Raw genomic sequence first — 16872 nt, forward strand, 5'->3', positions numbered from 1 at the left:
TGAATTTAAAAATAACAAAAAACACCAAGTACTTCAAATCCAGTAAATTCCTTCATGGTCTGTATTTACAGAGAATGCATGTTGACTATAGAAACCAGAAAAGATAAAGTTTTAGCTCTCTCATTCCACACAGAGAAGCCTTTATCAATGTGATTGATCTTTTTTCCACTCCGGTGGTACATTCCTGTGTTTGTTTTTTTTTAAACTTTGAAGAACCTACCGAATTTCAATTAGATTTCGTTGAAGATTTTCAAAGCAATAGGAAAAGCTGTTTTCAGGGCAGCATAAATGGTCAAAAGTAATCATAAGAGCATTATAAGAACAGTATAGGAGCGCTTGTAGTGTTCACACAGTTAAAAAGTGGCTGCAGTGGGGAAGCATTTTCTCCATCCCCCATCGCTCGCCCAGCTTATCACTGGGATGAGTTTCCAGAGGAATGTGTCCAACAGGGTTGGTTTTCTACCATTTCTCACAAGGTCTGGAAGAAAAACACTCTGTAAAGCCAAGGAAAAGGCTTGTACATCAGCAGGAATGCACGGGACTCGCTGGAGCAAGCGAAGGAAGGTGGAAATAACCCGTCTAGCAGTTTTGCAAGAACCCCCGAAGCGCCCAACGGATGTGCTGACCGCAAATGAAGCTTTACGCCTCTCTGAATTACAGGCTGCTGAGGCAAGTCCCCACAGACAGGTCTGGGTGTCAAGGAACAGCGAACTGCACCTTGGGTCCCTGCTAGGGCAGGGGGTGACAAAAGGAAACGAGCAGAGAGAAATCAAGCCACAAATCTAAGGACACGAACCTTGGGGAAAAAAAAAAACCCAAAACAAACCCCAAAGCTTAACAGGAGCCTAAATTGTTGATGCAAGGAGTTAAATAATTAACTAATTACACATTTCCCTCCTTGTCTAATGCTACTCCAACATCTGTTTTGATGTTTCTTGCCCCGTTCCACACAGCAATCGATCAGTCCTGAAGCATGCATATTTAATCAGTGAATTAGGCTAAGTACTGAGGCACCTGAACTATCCACATGGATGCTGCAAAGCAGCGCTAGGGATTTCTGTCTGTGCTCCAGCTGACCAAGCACTTTTGTGGCAATTTAACAGTAGTTGCTGCATTTTTTTTAAATTATTCTAAGGATGCACGTCCCTGCCATACAGTGTAAACTGAAAAAACCTACATGACGATGCGCTTAACACCCTTCAGAGCAGCAACATACTCAACCCACCATGTCATCTGAGGGAGCAGAGGGAAGGCAGGGGGGCTGCAATGGTGAGCATGGGGGTCCCTCCTTGCCCTGGCGGTACCAAAGGCATCTCCACCTCCACCACAGGTGACCCGTGAGGTTTCATTGAGGCACAGCAGAGGTTCCTGCTCTCATTGCAACTATCCTATTCCAATAATAGTAACAAAATATAAAAGCTAACATGGGAAAATCTTCTGCCTACCCAAATGCGGATCAATGTCTTTTGGCTGCCTCCTCTGAGCTCTCTGCACACACTGCCCCATGAATCCCTAAAATTCAGAAAAAAAACCCAAAACCAAACTATACCACAAAAGGCACCTTTTTCTCCAGCAAGTGGAATCTTATTTCGGCTGAGCTTTACAATACCTCCCTCTACTGGGAAAATGCTGCCTTATTTCTCAGTGCCAGTGTTTCTCTCCGCAGCCAGAGGGAGGTGTGGATTAACTCACATATGCTTCAATAATTCAGACCGGGGCCAAGCTGAGAGCAGAGAGGAATGATGGACCAGTCCCTGAAGATGCAGTTTAGCATTATAGCTAGACATTTATGCTGTTAATCAGTGCAGGATCAATGTATGAGTAGGTGTGCAAAGAAGAAACCATGTCACACAGCATGAATCACTTTTGTCCTGCCATTTGTACATAAACCTCTTTTAAAAAAGAGTGATAAACAAGCTGGCAAGCAGTTCAAGCTTTAAGATGGACACAATTACTTGTACCTGAACTCCACAGGATGAACACCTTAAAAAGAGAAGAGGAAAAAAAGACAACACCAAAAAGACTGGGGAAGGGAGGGTTTAAAGCAAGCAAATTCAGAGTTTAGATTAATCTTCATAGCCTAGAACATGTAGAAAAACACACGCAGCTCCTGATCTGCATTTCTAGATATGGGACATTCCCTTCAGCATAATTTTACTGTCTTGGAATTAAAAGCCTCTTCCCAAAAGAGATTTTCAAACCCAGGCAGAAATACACTTCTTACATTTAAGCACTTTGTTTATGATGCATGAAGATTCTAAGTCTGAAAAAGAAAACTGAAAAGTCTTATCATTAAACAAGTTTACTTCTACTTGCACTCGACTACTGTAGTTATACCCAGAATGTCTACTTTACTCTACTGTAATGGGATAAAATGCCTTTGGAAATGGGGATAAAAAAAACCTGGTGCCAGCTGTCTTACTAGGTAGTTAAAAGTTCCCAGGTAGATGCTACAAAACACTGAGGAAGCCTCCAAGATGAAAAACAAAGACAGAAGCAGAACCTGAAAATAGGTGTCAAGTGAAGGAAACTGCCCAGAGAACTGCTGCCATGGAGCATTACCTGCTCTGATGGCCAGGTTTGTGCCCCGAAAGCCAGTGAACCCTTCCAGGGCTACAGAAATGCCAAATGGGCCATTCCAGATAGGCAACCACTGAGACCTGGTATTGCTGGAGAACTAGTGGGGGATCTCAAAACAGGCCCCAGTCTGACTTTGCCCTTTCACTGAAGGAATGGGAGTATTAGGAAGTCCACATTTTTCTCCAAAACACCACTCATCAGGGTTAAATAAATGCGAACAAAACCACAGCAGCCTATAAACTGCTTCCTCTGTTGACCGCCCAGCAATTATTCTCCTGGCCCCTTTGACTTCCAGCTCACAAATAATTTTCAAATGAGTAACACTACATTACAAGTAGAGAAAGAAAAGCCTCTCATGAAGGTTTTGTGTTCTTTACGCTGAAATGAAATTAAACTGCCAAGGACAGAAAATGGCACACTCCCCTTGTGAAGGATGGAAGAGGTGCTGGTGACCCTGACAACATGCACATGCTTAAAGGCCCCACCACCTCATGGCACACAACCAAAGCAGCAGGTGATCCTACTTTATGGCTGCAAGTGCTGGGGTTTTAGAAGGACAACCCACACCTGGGCTCCCCAGAGGGTATTGGAGCCTCTGAATGTTGCTGGTTGTAAGAACAATGAACTGAATGGCAAGGAATGGTCAATTTAGCAGCCCAGAAGAAACAATGATCTTGGCTGTACATCTGTGAACATACCATACAGCCACCTCACACAGTCCCTACTGGCCAAAAAACAAGGCAGGGGAAACACATTACAAAGGAAAGTGGGGGAGGTAGAGGGCACAGAAAAAGCACTTGAGATAGCACAGGAGGCTAGATATACTGAAAAGTGACCCTATATTCTGACCAGCATTTCCAAGAAAGGTAAAAAGTAGTGGTTTCCTAGAGATAATCACCTTCAAAAGGTCAGAGACTAGCAGTATGATGCTTTCTACTGTAAGAATTAATGTACTCTCTAAAGCAGAATATACAAAGTAGATCGTGTCTAGAAAAATAAAGCTAAATACATGTGAATACTTAAGAAACAGGCAAGGTACAATTTTCAGCCGCTCAAAAAAAAAAGTATATAAATTTTCATTTCACAGTTATTAAAACCCGTCATCCATATCCATGTAAAAAAATCCATACTGAGAAAGAAATTCACAGTGCGGAAGAAACCAAACTAATTCATCCTGAAAACTCAGAGTAATGTAAAACAGAAACACACACACACACCTCCCCTTAACAAAGCAAAAATTACTTTTGGATTCAGCACAAAAAATAAAAATACTGTATCTTATGGATTTTTTGTATTATTTTAAAGCACATGAAAAGCCCACTTAAGATTCTTAAATTAGAGCAAAAGCCTTAAAACCAAAAGGTACAGCTGCTCTACCATAAAAGGTTTGCTTTGCTGGAAAAGTGACTGACTCCTGAACATAAAGACCCCCTCAAATCGTACCAGAAGTGACAGAATTTCTGTAACAGGTGGGATAAAACTATTCCTTCCACTGGAATCACACTTTCAGGTTCAATTACTCTATCGCAGCGTTCTCTTCCTCAGCCACTGTCAATTATCACATTGCTCGAAAAACCCTGCCAGCGACGGGCTATCTTCAAACCGACCACGAATCCCGTGATCAGACACACAAAACAGTGTCCCTAAAAACACTCCAAATGAGCAATGGATAAAAAACTACTGGGAATACCAGGACACCACTACACATTTCAAGAACGACGAAGGACTTTGCTCAGAGCTCTGTTACCAATGCTGCTTGCTTTTAGTAGTAATAAACCCCAGCAAGCAAAACCATTATCCAGCCTCCTCCTAACTCCATTTATCACCATTCCCCTGCGTGGCTCCTGCTCATAAGAATTTCCCCACAGAGGACTAAAAGACCGTATGATCCGGGCTCGGAAAGCTGGGTAACATGCCCTCAGGCAGACACAACAGCCAGACCCTCAGCCCGAGGGACAGGGAGCATACTTACTGGCAGGGTGTAGCCTCGCTGGCAGCAGGTTCACAATGAGCAGCCTTTCCCATATATAGCTTTACATTGAATACTCACTGTTCGCCTGTTTTCCCTGTGGTTATTACTGGTAATTGTGATAAAATTTAAAAAAAAAAAAAAAAAAGGTGACTTAGCAAACCACTTCCTTCTTTCACTGTGTGTAGAAATTCGACTCTGTAAAGGGGACGAATCCAGCAAAGTTCACAGTTTGGCTCCACAAATTGTGTCACTCTAATTCCCCATCCCAAAATCACCAAGGGGAGAGAAGAAAGCACATCCTCCACACTACAGGAAGGGGTATAGCTTTAGATATACTACTGGTATTTTTAAAATGACAAAAGCAGAAAAACCTGGAGAGGGAATAGCCGACAGCTGTAGATCCACTTCTCAGGATCATTAAGGTGGTTTCATCTTACAAATTTTCTGATATTCCAGGGACTGAAGATGATTGTGGCAAATTCAGTCCCTCCAGAGCCATACTTTAACTTGTGGCTATTTGCACTGTTATTCTGGGGACAAAGAGAGAAGAAACAGGCAGCAACTCTGTGTGCATAACCCCAGACATCTCAACCAGGTCCCTACTCATCCCAGGTCCCTACCTGTGAAGAGCAACCTCTGGAATCACCGGTGAGCAGCGACCAGCTGTGCAGGGCACCTCTGCAGACCCTCTCTCCCCACCCTCCCACCTGCTGAGAAAGCATGGAATACCCTCTGATTTTCTTCTTCTCCGAGACAAAAGCAGCTAGTTTCACTCTCCATCTCCTGGAAGACCACTGCTGTCTCTGCCAACCTCAGTACAGGGCAAGGACTAACAGGGAATAGGCAATAACCACCACCTCCTAGACCAGGCTGGGGTGATCACCCTGCATGACCAAACCGCACCTCTCTTGTGTGGACAGAGGCCCACACTCTGTCTTCCTAAAGCCATCTGAATCCCTTGCACGCCTCTTCAAAGGCCCCAGGCAATCCTTTCTTTGCAGGTTAAAGCAGCAACATGCTCAAGACCAACAATGTTCCTCCACCACTTGCTACACTATCAGAGATGTGTCAAGCAGGGCCTAAAACCTTGCTCACCACCAGTGACGGGGACAGAGAAATGGTGCATATCTGCCCATCAGCATTTTCCATTGTATACTCTTAAGAACATGACTTTTGGCCTGCTACTGGTTACAAAGAAAAAATTATGAAGATGCCGTTTTCATATACTGTGCAATCCATTTAGAGGTTAACTTTCTTCCACTGAAGTAGTAGCCTGGACAGAGCCAAACAATTTTTAAAGGTTTAGTATTTTCTAATCACAAATATCTAACCCTCCTAACAGTATTTTACCACACATTGACAATAATGGTTACAAAGTATGCTTGTAGAGTTTATAAAGGAATTAAGGAAAGTGGGTACTTTTTCCTTGGTCACTCAGAAAGATATTTATTAATTTGTCTGTTTATGGACAGACATAACTTAAAACCAAATACATCATGTGAGAACATGACTACTTGTCCTCCAAGCTCCCAAGCTGTGAAACTGAATAGGGCCAGCCCCAGATCTACAGCAGCATTTAACGAAGAAACTGACGTGCTGCTTTCAGACATGGCATTTGTGCCGGCATTTGATGGTGACCCTAAAGGCAACACAGAAATCTTCTCTATTCAGAAATTTAAAACTGTACTTAGTGCACTGTAGTGTATTTATCTGGAATATTCAGTACATCTTGGTGAAGTTTGGTGCACAATACCTTGCCTCCTTACAAGCTTTTTGGCAGACAATGCACGCACATATTTTTAGTCCTTCTTACCTGCTTTCACCATATGCACCAAACAATGCATACAAACTCTGGTATTGCTCTATCAACAGAGCCTCATTTTGCTTTCCCTTCTCCACCACGTCTCTCTACATCCTGCTTCTTGCTCCTTCTATTTCTGTCTTCAGGCCACTTAACATTATCGCTAACCCTTTTTGTGGACAAATTAACAATGTCAGTTATCTTTTAAAGCTGCTGTTTCCCATGCCGCCACATAGTGCTTCCTCATTTGAACTTCTTATCTCTTCCTGGGAAGGCCCTTCATGTACAAAAACAGCAGCAAAGTTGTATTAAACTTATCACTGGAACAATTACTAACCTAGCAGAAAGACCGCACTACAGCTTTGTTTCTCAAAATAACGTGGCAAATGTCAAGGTAAGAGCAGTTTGTTCTCAAGGATGGAGAAAATCACAGTAAACCCATTGCTGTGCAGAATGAAGAGAGGCCTCACTTGGTATTGCAATGCGTGCTGTTTCCTATATTGCTCATACGCCAGCAGTTCCACTTTTATAGGAAGGAAGGACAGTTTGTTGATTCATGATGACTGTAAAAGCTGCAAGACTTCAAGGAGAATGCCAATAAGCATCTGTTAAAAGGGAAGTAGGAAAACAAGCATTAACTCTTCAATTAACACTTTTTAAAGTCTGTTTGTGTCATTTATTAACCAGTTTGGCCTGGCTAAACTATGTTTTTCAATTTTGTTCACTTTGCAGTAGCTGGCCCTATTGTATCACCAACTTATTTTCCAAACGAGCTGTGCTAGAAGAAAATTCGTGAACAAAATTATGGCCAAGGGGAGCAGGAGAAGGTCAGCCCCACAGAGACCATGCTCATAAGCACTGCCAAATCACTGCGGTCTGTAGTCGTCCAGACCAGGCGTTAGGGGAAGTAAAGGGCCAAGCCACATGAACAGCTCTAGACAAAGTCACACAGTCCAGCCAAACCCATCAGCTCGGTCATGACACCTGGGCTTCCAGCACCAGCAGAAGATGGGATCAGCAGCTGTGGCTCTGCAGTGGTGATGAAGCTCCTGAGGTAGAGGAGAAGGGGCTGGACCTGAGCTAGGCATGAAATTAGACCAGTGTTGTCAAACAATGGTTGACTATAGCAGGGAACCATTGCTCCAGACCCACATTTCCCATAATATTTTGATTTGCTCCTCTAACAGGCCACCATGAACCAGAACAGCAGCATATGGGTGGAGATCCTCAGGGCCACTCCAGGATGCTCAACAGTCTGCAGCTCCTGGCCAGGTCTGTGCCCTTCTCCCTGCTTCAGGCAGCTCGGGTAACCCTCCCCAAGGAGATCTCTGAGGTGCCTGCATTGCCGGGAGGTGCCAGAGAAGCCAGACAGTCATACTCTGCAGCTGTCTGCCCCACCACGCCCTGAGATCATCATTCTCAGAGCAAAATAAGCAGAAGGAAACACATACTCATCCCTCAGCCGTTCCAGTTTGCTGAGGGTGTACACACTGGGTGACTGAGCTAACAGAATAGCTCACAGAAAAGGCAATGTCTAGTTCCTTCTCTCTCCTTCTACTGCTCTTCCTTCCCCCACAACCACACTCCTTCCTCCTCTCGCCTCCACCCCAGCTGCAAGGAGCTGCACCCTCCTTTAGGCCATCCCTTGCTATCACCAGAGCCCTCTCCCAGCTGGCGCAGCCTGCCAGACCAGCAGAAGACTGGTTTTCAGGGGGTGGGTTAGGGAATGGAGCCCATGCCGAGGAAGATGCAAGACGCACCTCTCCATTTCAGCGAAAAGTGAATTTCATTTCAGCAAATGTTAGAATTATAGAATGGTTCAGGTTGGAAGGGATCTTAAAGATCATCAAGTTCCAACACCCCTGCCACGGGCAGGGACACCTCCCACTAGACCAGGTTGCTCAAAGCCCCATCCAGCCTGGTCTTGAACACTTCCAGGGATGGGGCATCCAAAATGTCTCTGGGCAACCTGTTCCAGTGTCTCACCACCCTCACAGGAAAGAATTTCTTCCTAATGTCCAATCTAAACCTATCCTCTTTCAGTTTAAAACTATTATCCCTTGTCCTGTCACTCCACTCCCTGATAAAGAGTCCCTCCCCATCTCTCCTGTAGGCCCCCTTTAGGTATCGGAAGGCCGCTATAAGGTCTTCTCCAAGCCTTCTCTTCTCCAGGCTGAACAATCCCAACTCTCTGCCTGTCCTCATAGCAGAGGTGCTCCAGCCCTCTGATCATCTTCGTGGCCCATTCAATCATCATTGTGGCCCAGTGTGGGTGTCCTGTGCTGGGAAAAGGGGCACGGGACTGGCAGGCCTGTCCCCTCCAACCATGCTTGCAGCAGATGACATGGCCGGCTGGGGAACAGGATGAAGCCACGGCCCCTGGAATGGAAGGGAACTTTGAGAAAACTGCACTTACTACCTTCTTGGGACCTTGTGATCCCTTCCCTCTCAAGGCTTGTAATTATCTCTCCGAACTAATCAGAATCAGCAAAGCACTTGTAATCAGGAGATGGCTTCCATACATTTCAGAAGCCGGCAGGTGGAGCCAGAGAGCCGCCATTTTCCCCCCCTTCACAACACCCCCCCCACCCCAAATGGAGGGGCGGCTGCCGCCTGCCCGGCCGAGGCCTGCTCGCCGCTCTCCCCACGAATCCCCACAAGCTCTGCAGGCTCTGCCTCTTCAAAAGAAGTGAAGGAAAAAAAGAGGGGGTGGAAAAGCCCCTGGGGTTTTCCTTGTCGTCATTCCTTTCAGTGTCATCAAAGCAGCTAACCCCAGGTCACCAAAGGCTAATGGCAAATTCACTGACATCCACACTGGGAACTCCGAATCAGCCTGACCCAGGCTCAGGCAAGAAGTCAAAATCGCAGCCGTTCAAATAAGCAAGAAATTTTTTTAGGCTGAGGGTGGTGAAACACAGGCACAGGTTGCCCAGAGAGGTGGTAGGTGCCCCATCCCTGGAAACATTCAAGTTCAGGTTGGACGGGGCTCTGAGTGACCTGCCATAGTTGAAAATGTCCCTGCTCGTTGCAGGGGGGTTGGACTAGGTGGCCTTTAAAGCTCCCTTCCAACCCAAACTATTATATGAGCCTATGATTCTATGAAATGGCACCAATTAAAAACATCTCCTGCTCTCAAATGACAAGAGAGCTTCAGTCAGATACTTCACCCCTCTTGAACTCACTGTAAGGTTTAAACACAACTTTTGACACTGTTTGTGCTACACGTGAGACAGGCCTGCAGCGATGCCCCGGGATGAACTGCGCTTCTCGGCTGAGGGCCCCTCCCCAAGAAGTGACGGGAAGCACCAGCTCCATGGCCAGACCCGCTCTCCTGGGGTCCCAGTGCCCTCTCCTGGGCCCAGTGGCACCCACAGGCTGAGCGGGGCAGGAGCAGATTGGGATGAACCACGCTTCTTGGCTGAGGGCCCCTCCCCAAGAAGTGACGGGAAGCACCAGCTCCATGGCCAGACCCGCTCTCCTGGGGTCCCAGTGCCCTCTCCTGGGCCCAGTGGCACCCACAGGCTGAGCGGGGCAGGAGCAGCCGGCAGGGACTCGAGTGCCAGGCAGAAGAACACGGCGGAGCTGCTGCCCTGTGGGACTGGAGTCGCAGCAGCTGAGTGGAGGAAGTATTTGATGTAGGGAGCTGTCAAAAGCTTCCTCTCTAACATGCTTAGGAATAACAGCAGAAAGGCTTGACCTGGAAGAAGTGAAAGCGGCGTTTTGCAGGACTTCTGGGACCCCAACATAAGAAGACCGAAGTATTTGATGTAGGGAGCTGTCAAAAGCTTCCTCTCTAACATGCTTAGGAATAACAGCAGAAAGGCTTGACCTTTCTGCCAGCGTGCTCCTGGAAGAAGTGAAGGCGGCGTTTTGTAGGACTTCTGGGACCCCAACATAAGAAGACCTGTTGGAGCAAGTCCAGAGCAGGGCCATGAAGATGATCAGAGGGCTGGAGCACCTGTGAGGACAGGCTGAGAGAGTTGGGGTTGTTCAGCCTGGAGAAGAGAAGGCTCTGGGGAGACCTAGGGAACCTAAGGGGCCCTACAGGAGAGATGGGGAGGGACTCTTTGTCACGGAGCATAGTGACAGGAGAAGTAACAGTTTTAAACTGAAAGAGGGTAGATACAGATTAGATATTAGGAAGAAATTCTTTCCTGTGAGGATAGTGAGATGCTGGAACAGGTTGCCCAGGGAAGTTGTGGATGTCCCATCCCTGGAGGTATTTGATGTGGGGCTTTGAGCAACCTGGTCTAGTGGGAGGTATGCCTGCCCGTGGCAGGGGGGTTGGAACTGGATGATCCTGAAGGTCTCTTCCAACTCTAACCAGTCTGTGATTCTATATTTCTATGAATTTACTCCCAAAACAGTAAATACTACTCACCACTTACTTTTCGAATCCCCAGGGCATTAATTGTCATTAATACTTCGAATCTGCCCATGGTCCTGGTTACTGTTGTAATTTCATCTGCAGAGTCCAAAGCTGCATCAACCAAATCGTAACCCCAGGATCCTCATGGCCAGAAAGGGAAGAAATCATCCCTGCCTTTCTTCCCGGCCTCCTCCTCTGCAGTTCCCATGAGGGGGGAGAACAAACAGGAGGGCTACATATTGCCCATCATGGCTGGATGGTTCCTTGCGGTCTGCATCCTGACACGTGGAGAGATGTGCATACCCTGTCACATGCAGACAGCACAGCCATGTGTGGGCACTTCTCACCCCAAACTGATGCACACTCATCAAGGATATGGCAGAACAGGAGTCCCATTTTGGAACCTCTGACTTCACCCACCTACCCCGCTGTAGCCATCTCCTTGCTGGCAGAAAAGCACACAGAAGGAGGAAATGCTGTTCTGAAGAGAAAAGCGATCCTAATTCCCCTGCTATCATATTCCTACTCTTTCACTTACCGAGACTGCAGACACATTAACTCACAACCAAAATAGATTTGCCATCCATGGCTGCAACCCTGCTCCTAGATTTCAGTAAAGCAGCACCTACCATCTAGTAGCTGCTGCACTCTTTCCAGTCTTCTTCAAGTACCTTGGCTTTAACAAGGCCTCTCTGTTATCCTTCGTGGGCAGAACAACGGCTGCCAGGCTTTTTCAGTAATGAATACACAGTCTCTTCAAAAAAATCTAGGTCGACCCTCCTTTATATTTTACATACAACGTTTCCAAAACAAGAGCTGTTTTCCTCTGCAAGCACATGATAAGACATACTACGCATTTTCAATATGTCCACCAAATAGCCCAGCCCAGGGCCATTTGAATTGTCCTTCATGAGTACTACTCTTAGCACTTCTCTTTGTGAAATTTCAATTTCTTCACTGTGGACCCTCTCTCCAGCCTGCCAAGATCATTTTGAATTCATCTCCTGTGCCCGCTAAGGTTCCTCCAAGTCAAGGATACCTGCCAACTTCGTAAGCCAACTTTCAGCTACAGCATTCAGGTCACTGAGCAAGTTATTGAATGCAAGTGGGAAAGGAGGAACTCCTGCAAGGGGCTGTCAGGAAAGTCCTGGTAGGGGGAGGTCCTGCTGGTGGCTCAGTATCAAAACAAGAATTCCTGCCCAAATGCTTCTTTTCAAGCAGGTAAATACCTCCCTTCTGGCAATTTCACCGAGACTATTATTTTCAAATTGCCATGAGCTTCTCTACTAAATAAAGTGAACAGCAGTGAAACCTAGCACTGAGTCCAAACTAACACGTCTTGCAGGGAAGATGAAGGAATGGGAGGAGGAGGTAGCAGCAGCACTTCTGTGAATGCTCCAGGACAGCCACAAACCAGTGGCAAGAGCAGATGGGTGGATACACAGAGGAAGAGAAGCCTTGTGCTCCAGCAAAATTAATCACCATGGCTCTAACTCTAGAGCCTCTTTCTCTTGTTTGCTTATGAAATTTTGTGCGAGACAGCATCAGCAGATACACCTCGTTTATTCCCTCCTTTATTCAGATAAGACATGCTCATCTGTCAGGATCAGAAAATTGGCTGCCTTGAAACGATCTGTTCTTAGAAATCCACTTGGCTTTTTTAATGCTGTACTGCTTAGGGAGTGCATTCATGCCTTGCTTGGGATCAAAGCTGGGCTGACTGAGCTTTAATTCTCCAGCAGCCTATTTTTGCCATAATTTTCAAATATAAATACTGCGTTTGCTCTTCTGCATGTCTTCTGGGGCCTCTTACATGAGCTCTGAAAAAGCATCCCTAATGAGCATAACAGTCTCTGAACCATTCAGCACTACTGCTGGCATCATGTGCATAGTTAATACTCTGCCAAAATATTACAGAAATTGTATAACACTATGTTTGACATTAATGTTAAGAAAAGCATTCTTCCTCGCCATTATTACTGCATATTACTATCTTTTAGAATTAAACAGGAACAGTGACAGCCAGGGGAAAATAAACATCACGCAAACTGGAAGGTTATGCCTGTGGAATGATGGTACAAACAGACCAAAAGATAAATATCCTGTGAGAAACTATTTACACATTTCAGCCTGGTTCTGACTCCATTCACCACCAGGGTTTCATTAATGGTCTCCCCTGTCCCCGGGGTTCTGTGAAAGGGGAAATGAGATAACGCCCAACCCCACATTCTTACAGCGGGCCAGCTCTTTGAACAGCACCCAGCAGCCGCACTCTGACTAACGCCATCGGTAGCCGCTTTCCTCCCAAACTCGCTGGCAGAGGACCAGGGATCTCCCTCCCAGGCACGCTGCCGCAGACCCGGGGCCAGCTGGCTGCCGCTGGCCACCCTACCTCCCTCCGAGCCCCTGCCTCCCTCTGAGCCCTGCTGTGAGCCAGAGCTCGCTCCTCCGAGTCAAGAAACACTTCCAATAGGTCCCCGCTGCATCCACCAGCTTGAGTAAGGGATAGAAGTTACTCCTTTCCCTCTCTCCTCCCAGTGATATCAAAGAACCTTGGATTGCTGGCCAATGTCTCACAAGGGCACTGCAAGGGCTTGCCCCGCTCCACAGCCTCTGCAAGATAATGGTGGAGGTTCAGCATGTGAAGAAATCCAGCACACCTAGGGCATCAGAGGGCATTTACTTTGTCTTTGGATCTCACAGCCACCTCGGGGTTCTCTGGCTGAAGGGTCAGCTGAGGTAAGGCCTGTCAAGACGTGCCCCCTTGGTCAGGGTTGGACCATGGAGCAGAAGAGAGAGGTGGGGCATGAACACCTCCCCCAACCTGAGTGAAAACTCAGACAGACCTACTCACTGCAAAGACTGGATTTCTTTCAAGAGCGAGTTGCTCGATGCCTGGATTAAGAAGCTGCACAGAATTACATTATTTGTGGCAATCGTCCATGCAGCTATCAACTTCTGGGTTGCTGATCGACTGTAGCATTAAAAAAAAAATCAGGAAAAAGGTTCACATTTAACAAAACCAAGGGAATAAATTTAGGCAGCAGCACAGGGAAAAACAAGTTATTACATATCAGACCAGTGAAGATGAGCTCAGTGAAACAGCTTAATTGTTTGGTGGGGAAAATACAGTGAGTCACCCTTTAAGATTTTAAGTGTTCTCAATATAATCTCTCACAGGACTGTGAAGTACTTTGAGGACTCAGAAAGATACTGCAGTCTCTCTGATTCAATATCCCATCTACAAGTAAGCATTTTAATTATTTGACTTCATTGACATTATCAGCTGGGTCCCCGGTTTGAATAAATCTGTGTTTCAACACAGAACTGCCTTGAAGCTTTGTTTGACATACTGGTTGGCATATCTTCATACTGCACAAGCAACACACATTATTACCAGGTATGTGTAGCACTGACAATTTCTGTGCTCACCATTTACCCTCCCACCTCACCCACCATGCAACTTTCCTCTCCTGCCCTTCTCCCACCCTCTTTTGGGAGACAGAGGAAATGAAGAGCGTAAAGACTTTTATATAAGAATTCATTGTCTCCAAGTAGAGGGACTTTCTAACCCGGAAATACATAGAACAGTATATGGAATACATGGAGCACGTTGCTTTCTGAAGGCCATCATAGCCTGAAGTACTTTTATTCACAGGAGAGCCCCTTCTAGTCCATGTCTGACTTTGCACGTCAGTGCAGTAGTCCTCAAGAACTCCTGCAGCATTTCAGGTCAACATCACTGGGGTCATGCATCTGCAGAAACCACCCCAGCGTTCATCCAGCTCCCCTTCCATCACCCAGGTGGACTGCCAGGCTCTGCCCACCATCCCCTCCTTCCTCAGCACCCTCCTCCTCTCACCCACTGGGTTATCCAGGGACTTGTTTTCCTTATCAGTGCTTTTACAGTAGTGCAGTGGGAAGGCGCAGCAAGGGAGAGGCAGGAATGAGTGTTGAATGTTTAAGCCGGTAAGAAGCAAAAGGATATCCTTCAGAAGATAAACCCCCAAAAAACTTATCTGTAATCATTCACCATTAAAGTCCTGTGTTTGACCTTACAAGCATAAAGCTTTGATGTAATTGCTACCGGCAATCACTGAGAGTGCCAGTTTGTAGAAAGTCGGTACACATATGACACATATTTTACAGCTCTTGCAATTTATTCAGCTTTATGTGACAGCAGCTACGCAGTAACTTTCCAAGTTGGCACTATCATTTGACTCTTTTATTTTTCCCCTGAAAAATAGGGGGTCCATTACTGCAAAGCAGGGCAGTCATATCTGCAGGATAACCTAAGGTAGCACTCCATTCTGCTGGCTGTAACAAAAGCAATCATTAAGGGGAAACAAAACCACTTTCATTATAAATCAAGTTCAATCACCCTACTGCTTAGCACTGAATAATAAAATGATTGAATTTAGTAAAATAGTATCAACACTTTTTTTTTTTTTTTTTGCAATTCCACCTGTGGAATATTAAACACTCTTTAAACCTAAATTGTATTCCTCTGACAGTTTTACCTGATTTCGCTTCTTTACAGAATCACAGAATCTTCTAGGTTGGAAGGGACCTTAAAGATCATCTTGTCCAACCGTCAACCTAACTGACAAAAATAGACACCCACACAACAAACAAGGAGCATCATCACTAAACCATACCTCCCAGCACTACATCAACCCATCTTTTGAACACCTCCAGGGATGGTGCCTCAACCACCTCCCTGGGCAGCCCATTCCAATGCCTGAGAACCCTTTCAGTGAAAAAATTTTTCCTAATATCCAGCCTGAACCTCCCCTGGTGCAACTTGAGGCCATTTCCTCTTGTCCTGTCGCCTGTGACTTGAGAAAAGAGACCGACCCCCATCTCTCTACACCCTCCTTTCAGGTAGTTGTAGAGAGTAGGAAGAAGGGGGTGTGAAGGCAGGGAGCCATTCCCCAGCTGACCAACCTCTTTACATACCACAGCTCTCCACTGGCTGCTTCCCTCTACTGCGTACTGACTCTAGTGTCCTTAAACTATTTTCCCTGGAGCACTCCTGTAGGACTGGGTAGTGACGTGGGGCTCAGCTGGCTGAGGTGAAGGAGCCAGAGAGGGTGCAGTGCAGGAGACCAAATCCTGCTCTGGGCTTGCATCCTCACCTCAGACCCCCTGGAGTCTAGCAGAAAGGCTGTTTAGTTAAAAAGAAATGAAAAATAAACCATAGTAGTTTAACTCGAGCAAAGGGAACAGACTTCAGGGCTCTCACGCTCATGAGCAAAGCACTCATAAGTGGCGTGGTCCCACCTCAGCTGGATTTGCAGCCTGTCTGTCAGCTGGGCTGGGGGTCCTCTGGCAACTGGGGACACAGATAGACCGGGGGTGTCCGTCTGTCTGTCCATCCCACTCCTTTTCCCTATTCATTTGCCCGAGTGTTTACACCAGGCAGTGCCAAGAGAAGCGGAACACTTGAGTGCCCAGGTGGGGGCCATGAGCATGAACCCAGGTGAGCAGGATCCCTGGTGGAGGCCATCCTCCAAAGCGCCTTGGCAGGCTCCCACTTTCTCATTTTTGGAGAGGGCGGGAAAGCACTGCTCCAAGAGCAAAGGTGCGGCAGGACGGGAGGAATCTGGGCTGGGAGTCACAGTGGGGCGGACTGGGAGGGATGCGCCTGAGTCACCTCGCCTCTGCGTTTGCTGCTCCCCACCAGCCCTGCAAATTTTGGCACCGTGCTCTCTCCCCCACCCCCGCTACCTGGCTGTGCCCCTTCACCTTTCCTTCCCTTCACCAGCTTCAATAAATAGGGTATCAGATACCAGGCGTTTCACTTTAGGAGAAGAAAACAGCTCTTTTTCCTGCACTGGGAAAACCAATCAGCTCCCATTCAAATCAAAAGGAAAAGATCGTGTGGATGCATTTCAATTAATTCCATAGGAGAAGCCACTTCATTCACATCTTCTCTTGGAGAAGGGGTGGTTTTGAGCTGAGTTACCTAGGGGAATCATTTCATTACACAGTGTCTTTAAACTGGCAGGCGGCTGTATTTGCAGAGGCCTCAATTTAGCTGAGCCATAATCTGGGGGCAAATAAGGGGAAAAAATAAAGAACTGTTTTTCCATCTGCTAGATCAGTGGTCTACAAACTATTCTGATCACATACATCTTAACAGTAAAA

General features: G+C 46.5%; 1 protein-coding gene across 2 annotated transcripts in view; it reads right to left on the reverse strand.

The window, feature by feature from the left end:
* The window catches only part of LIMS1 (LIM and senescent cell antigen-like domains 1), a 79986-nt gene that overhangs the window by 42708 nt on the left and 20406 nt on the right, over positions 1–16872 (reverse strand). The window contains exon 1 of one of the 2 annotated variants that reach the window (XM_014956714.1): positions 4553–4639. The exons of the other annotated variant lie outside the window; for it this stretch is intronic. Within the exon in view, the coding sequence (XP_014812200.1) occupies positions 4553–4605 (53 nt within the window). The 5' untranslated portion in view covers positions 4606–4639. Of the gene's footprint in view, positions 1–4552; positions 4640–16872 lie in introns of those variants that run through there. 2 annotated transcript variants of the gene reach the window in all.

The sequence above is a fragment of the Calidris pugnax genome, unplaced genomic scaffold, assembly GCF_001431845.1.
Source record: "Calidris pugnax isolate Ruff unplaced genomic scaffold, ASM143184v1 scaffold318, whole genome shotgun sequence".
NCBI classification, from domain to species: Eukaryota; Metazoa; Chordata; class Aves; order Charadriiformes; family Scolopacidae; genus Calidris; species Calidris pugnax.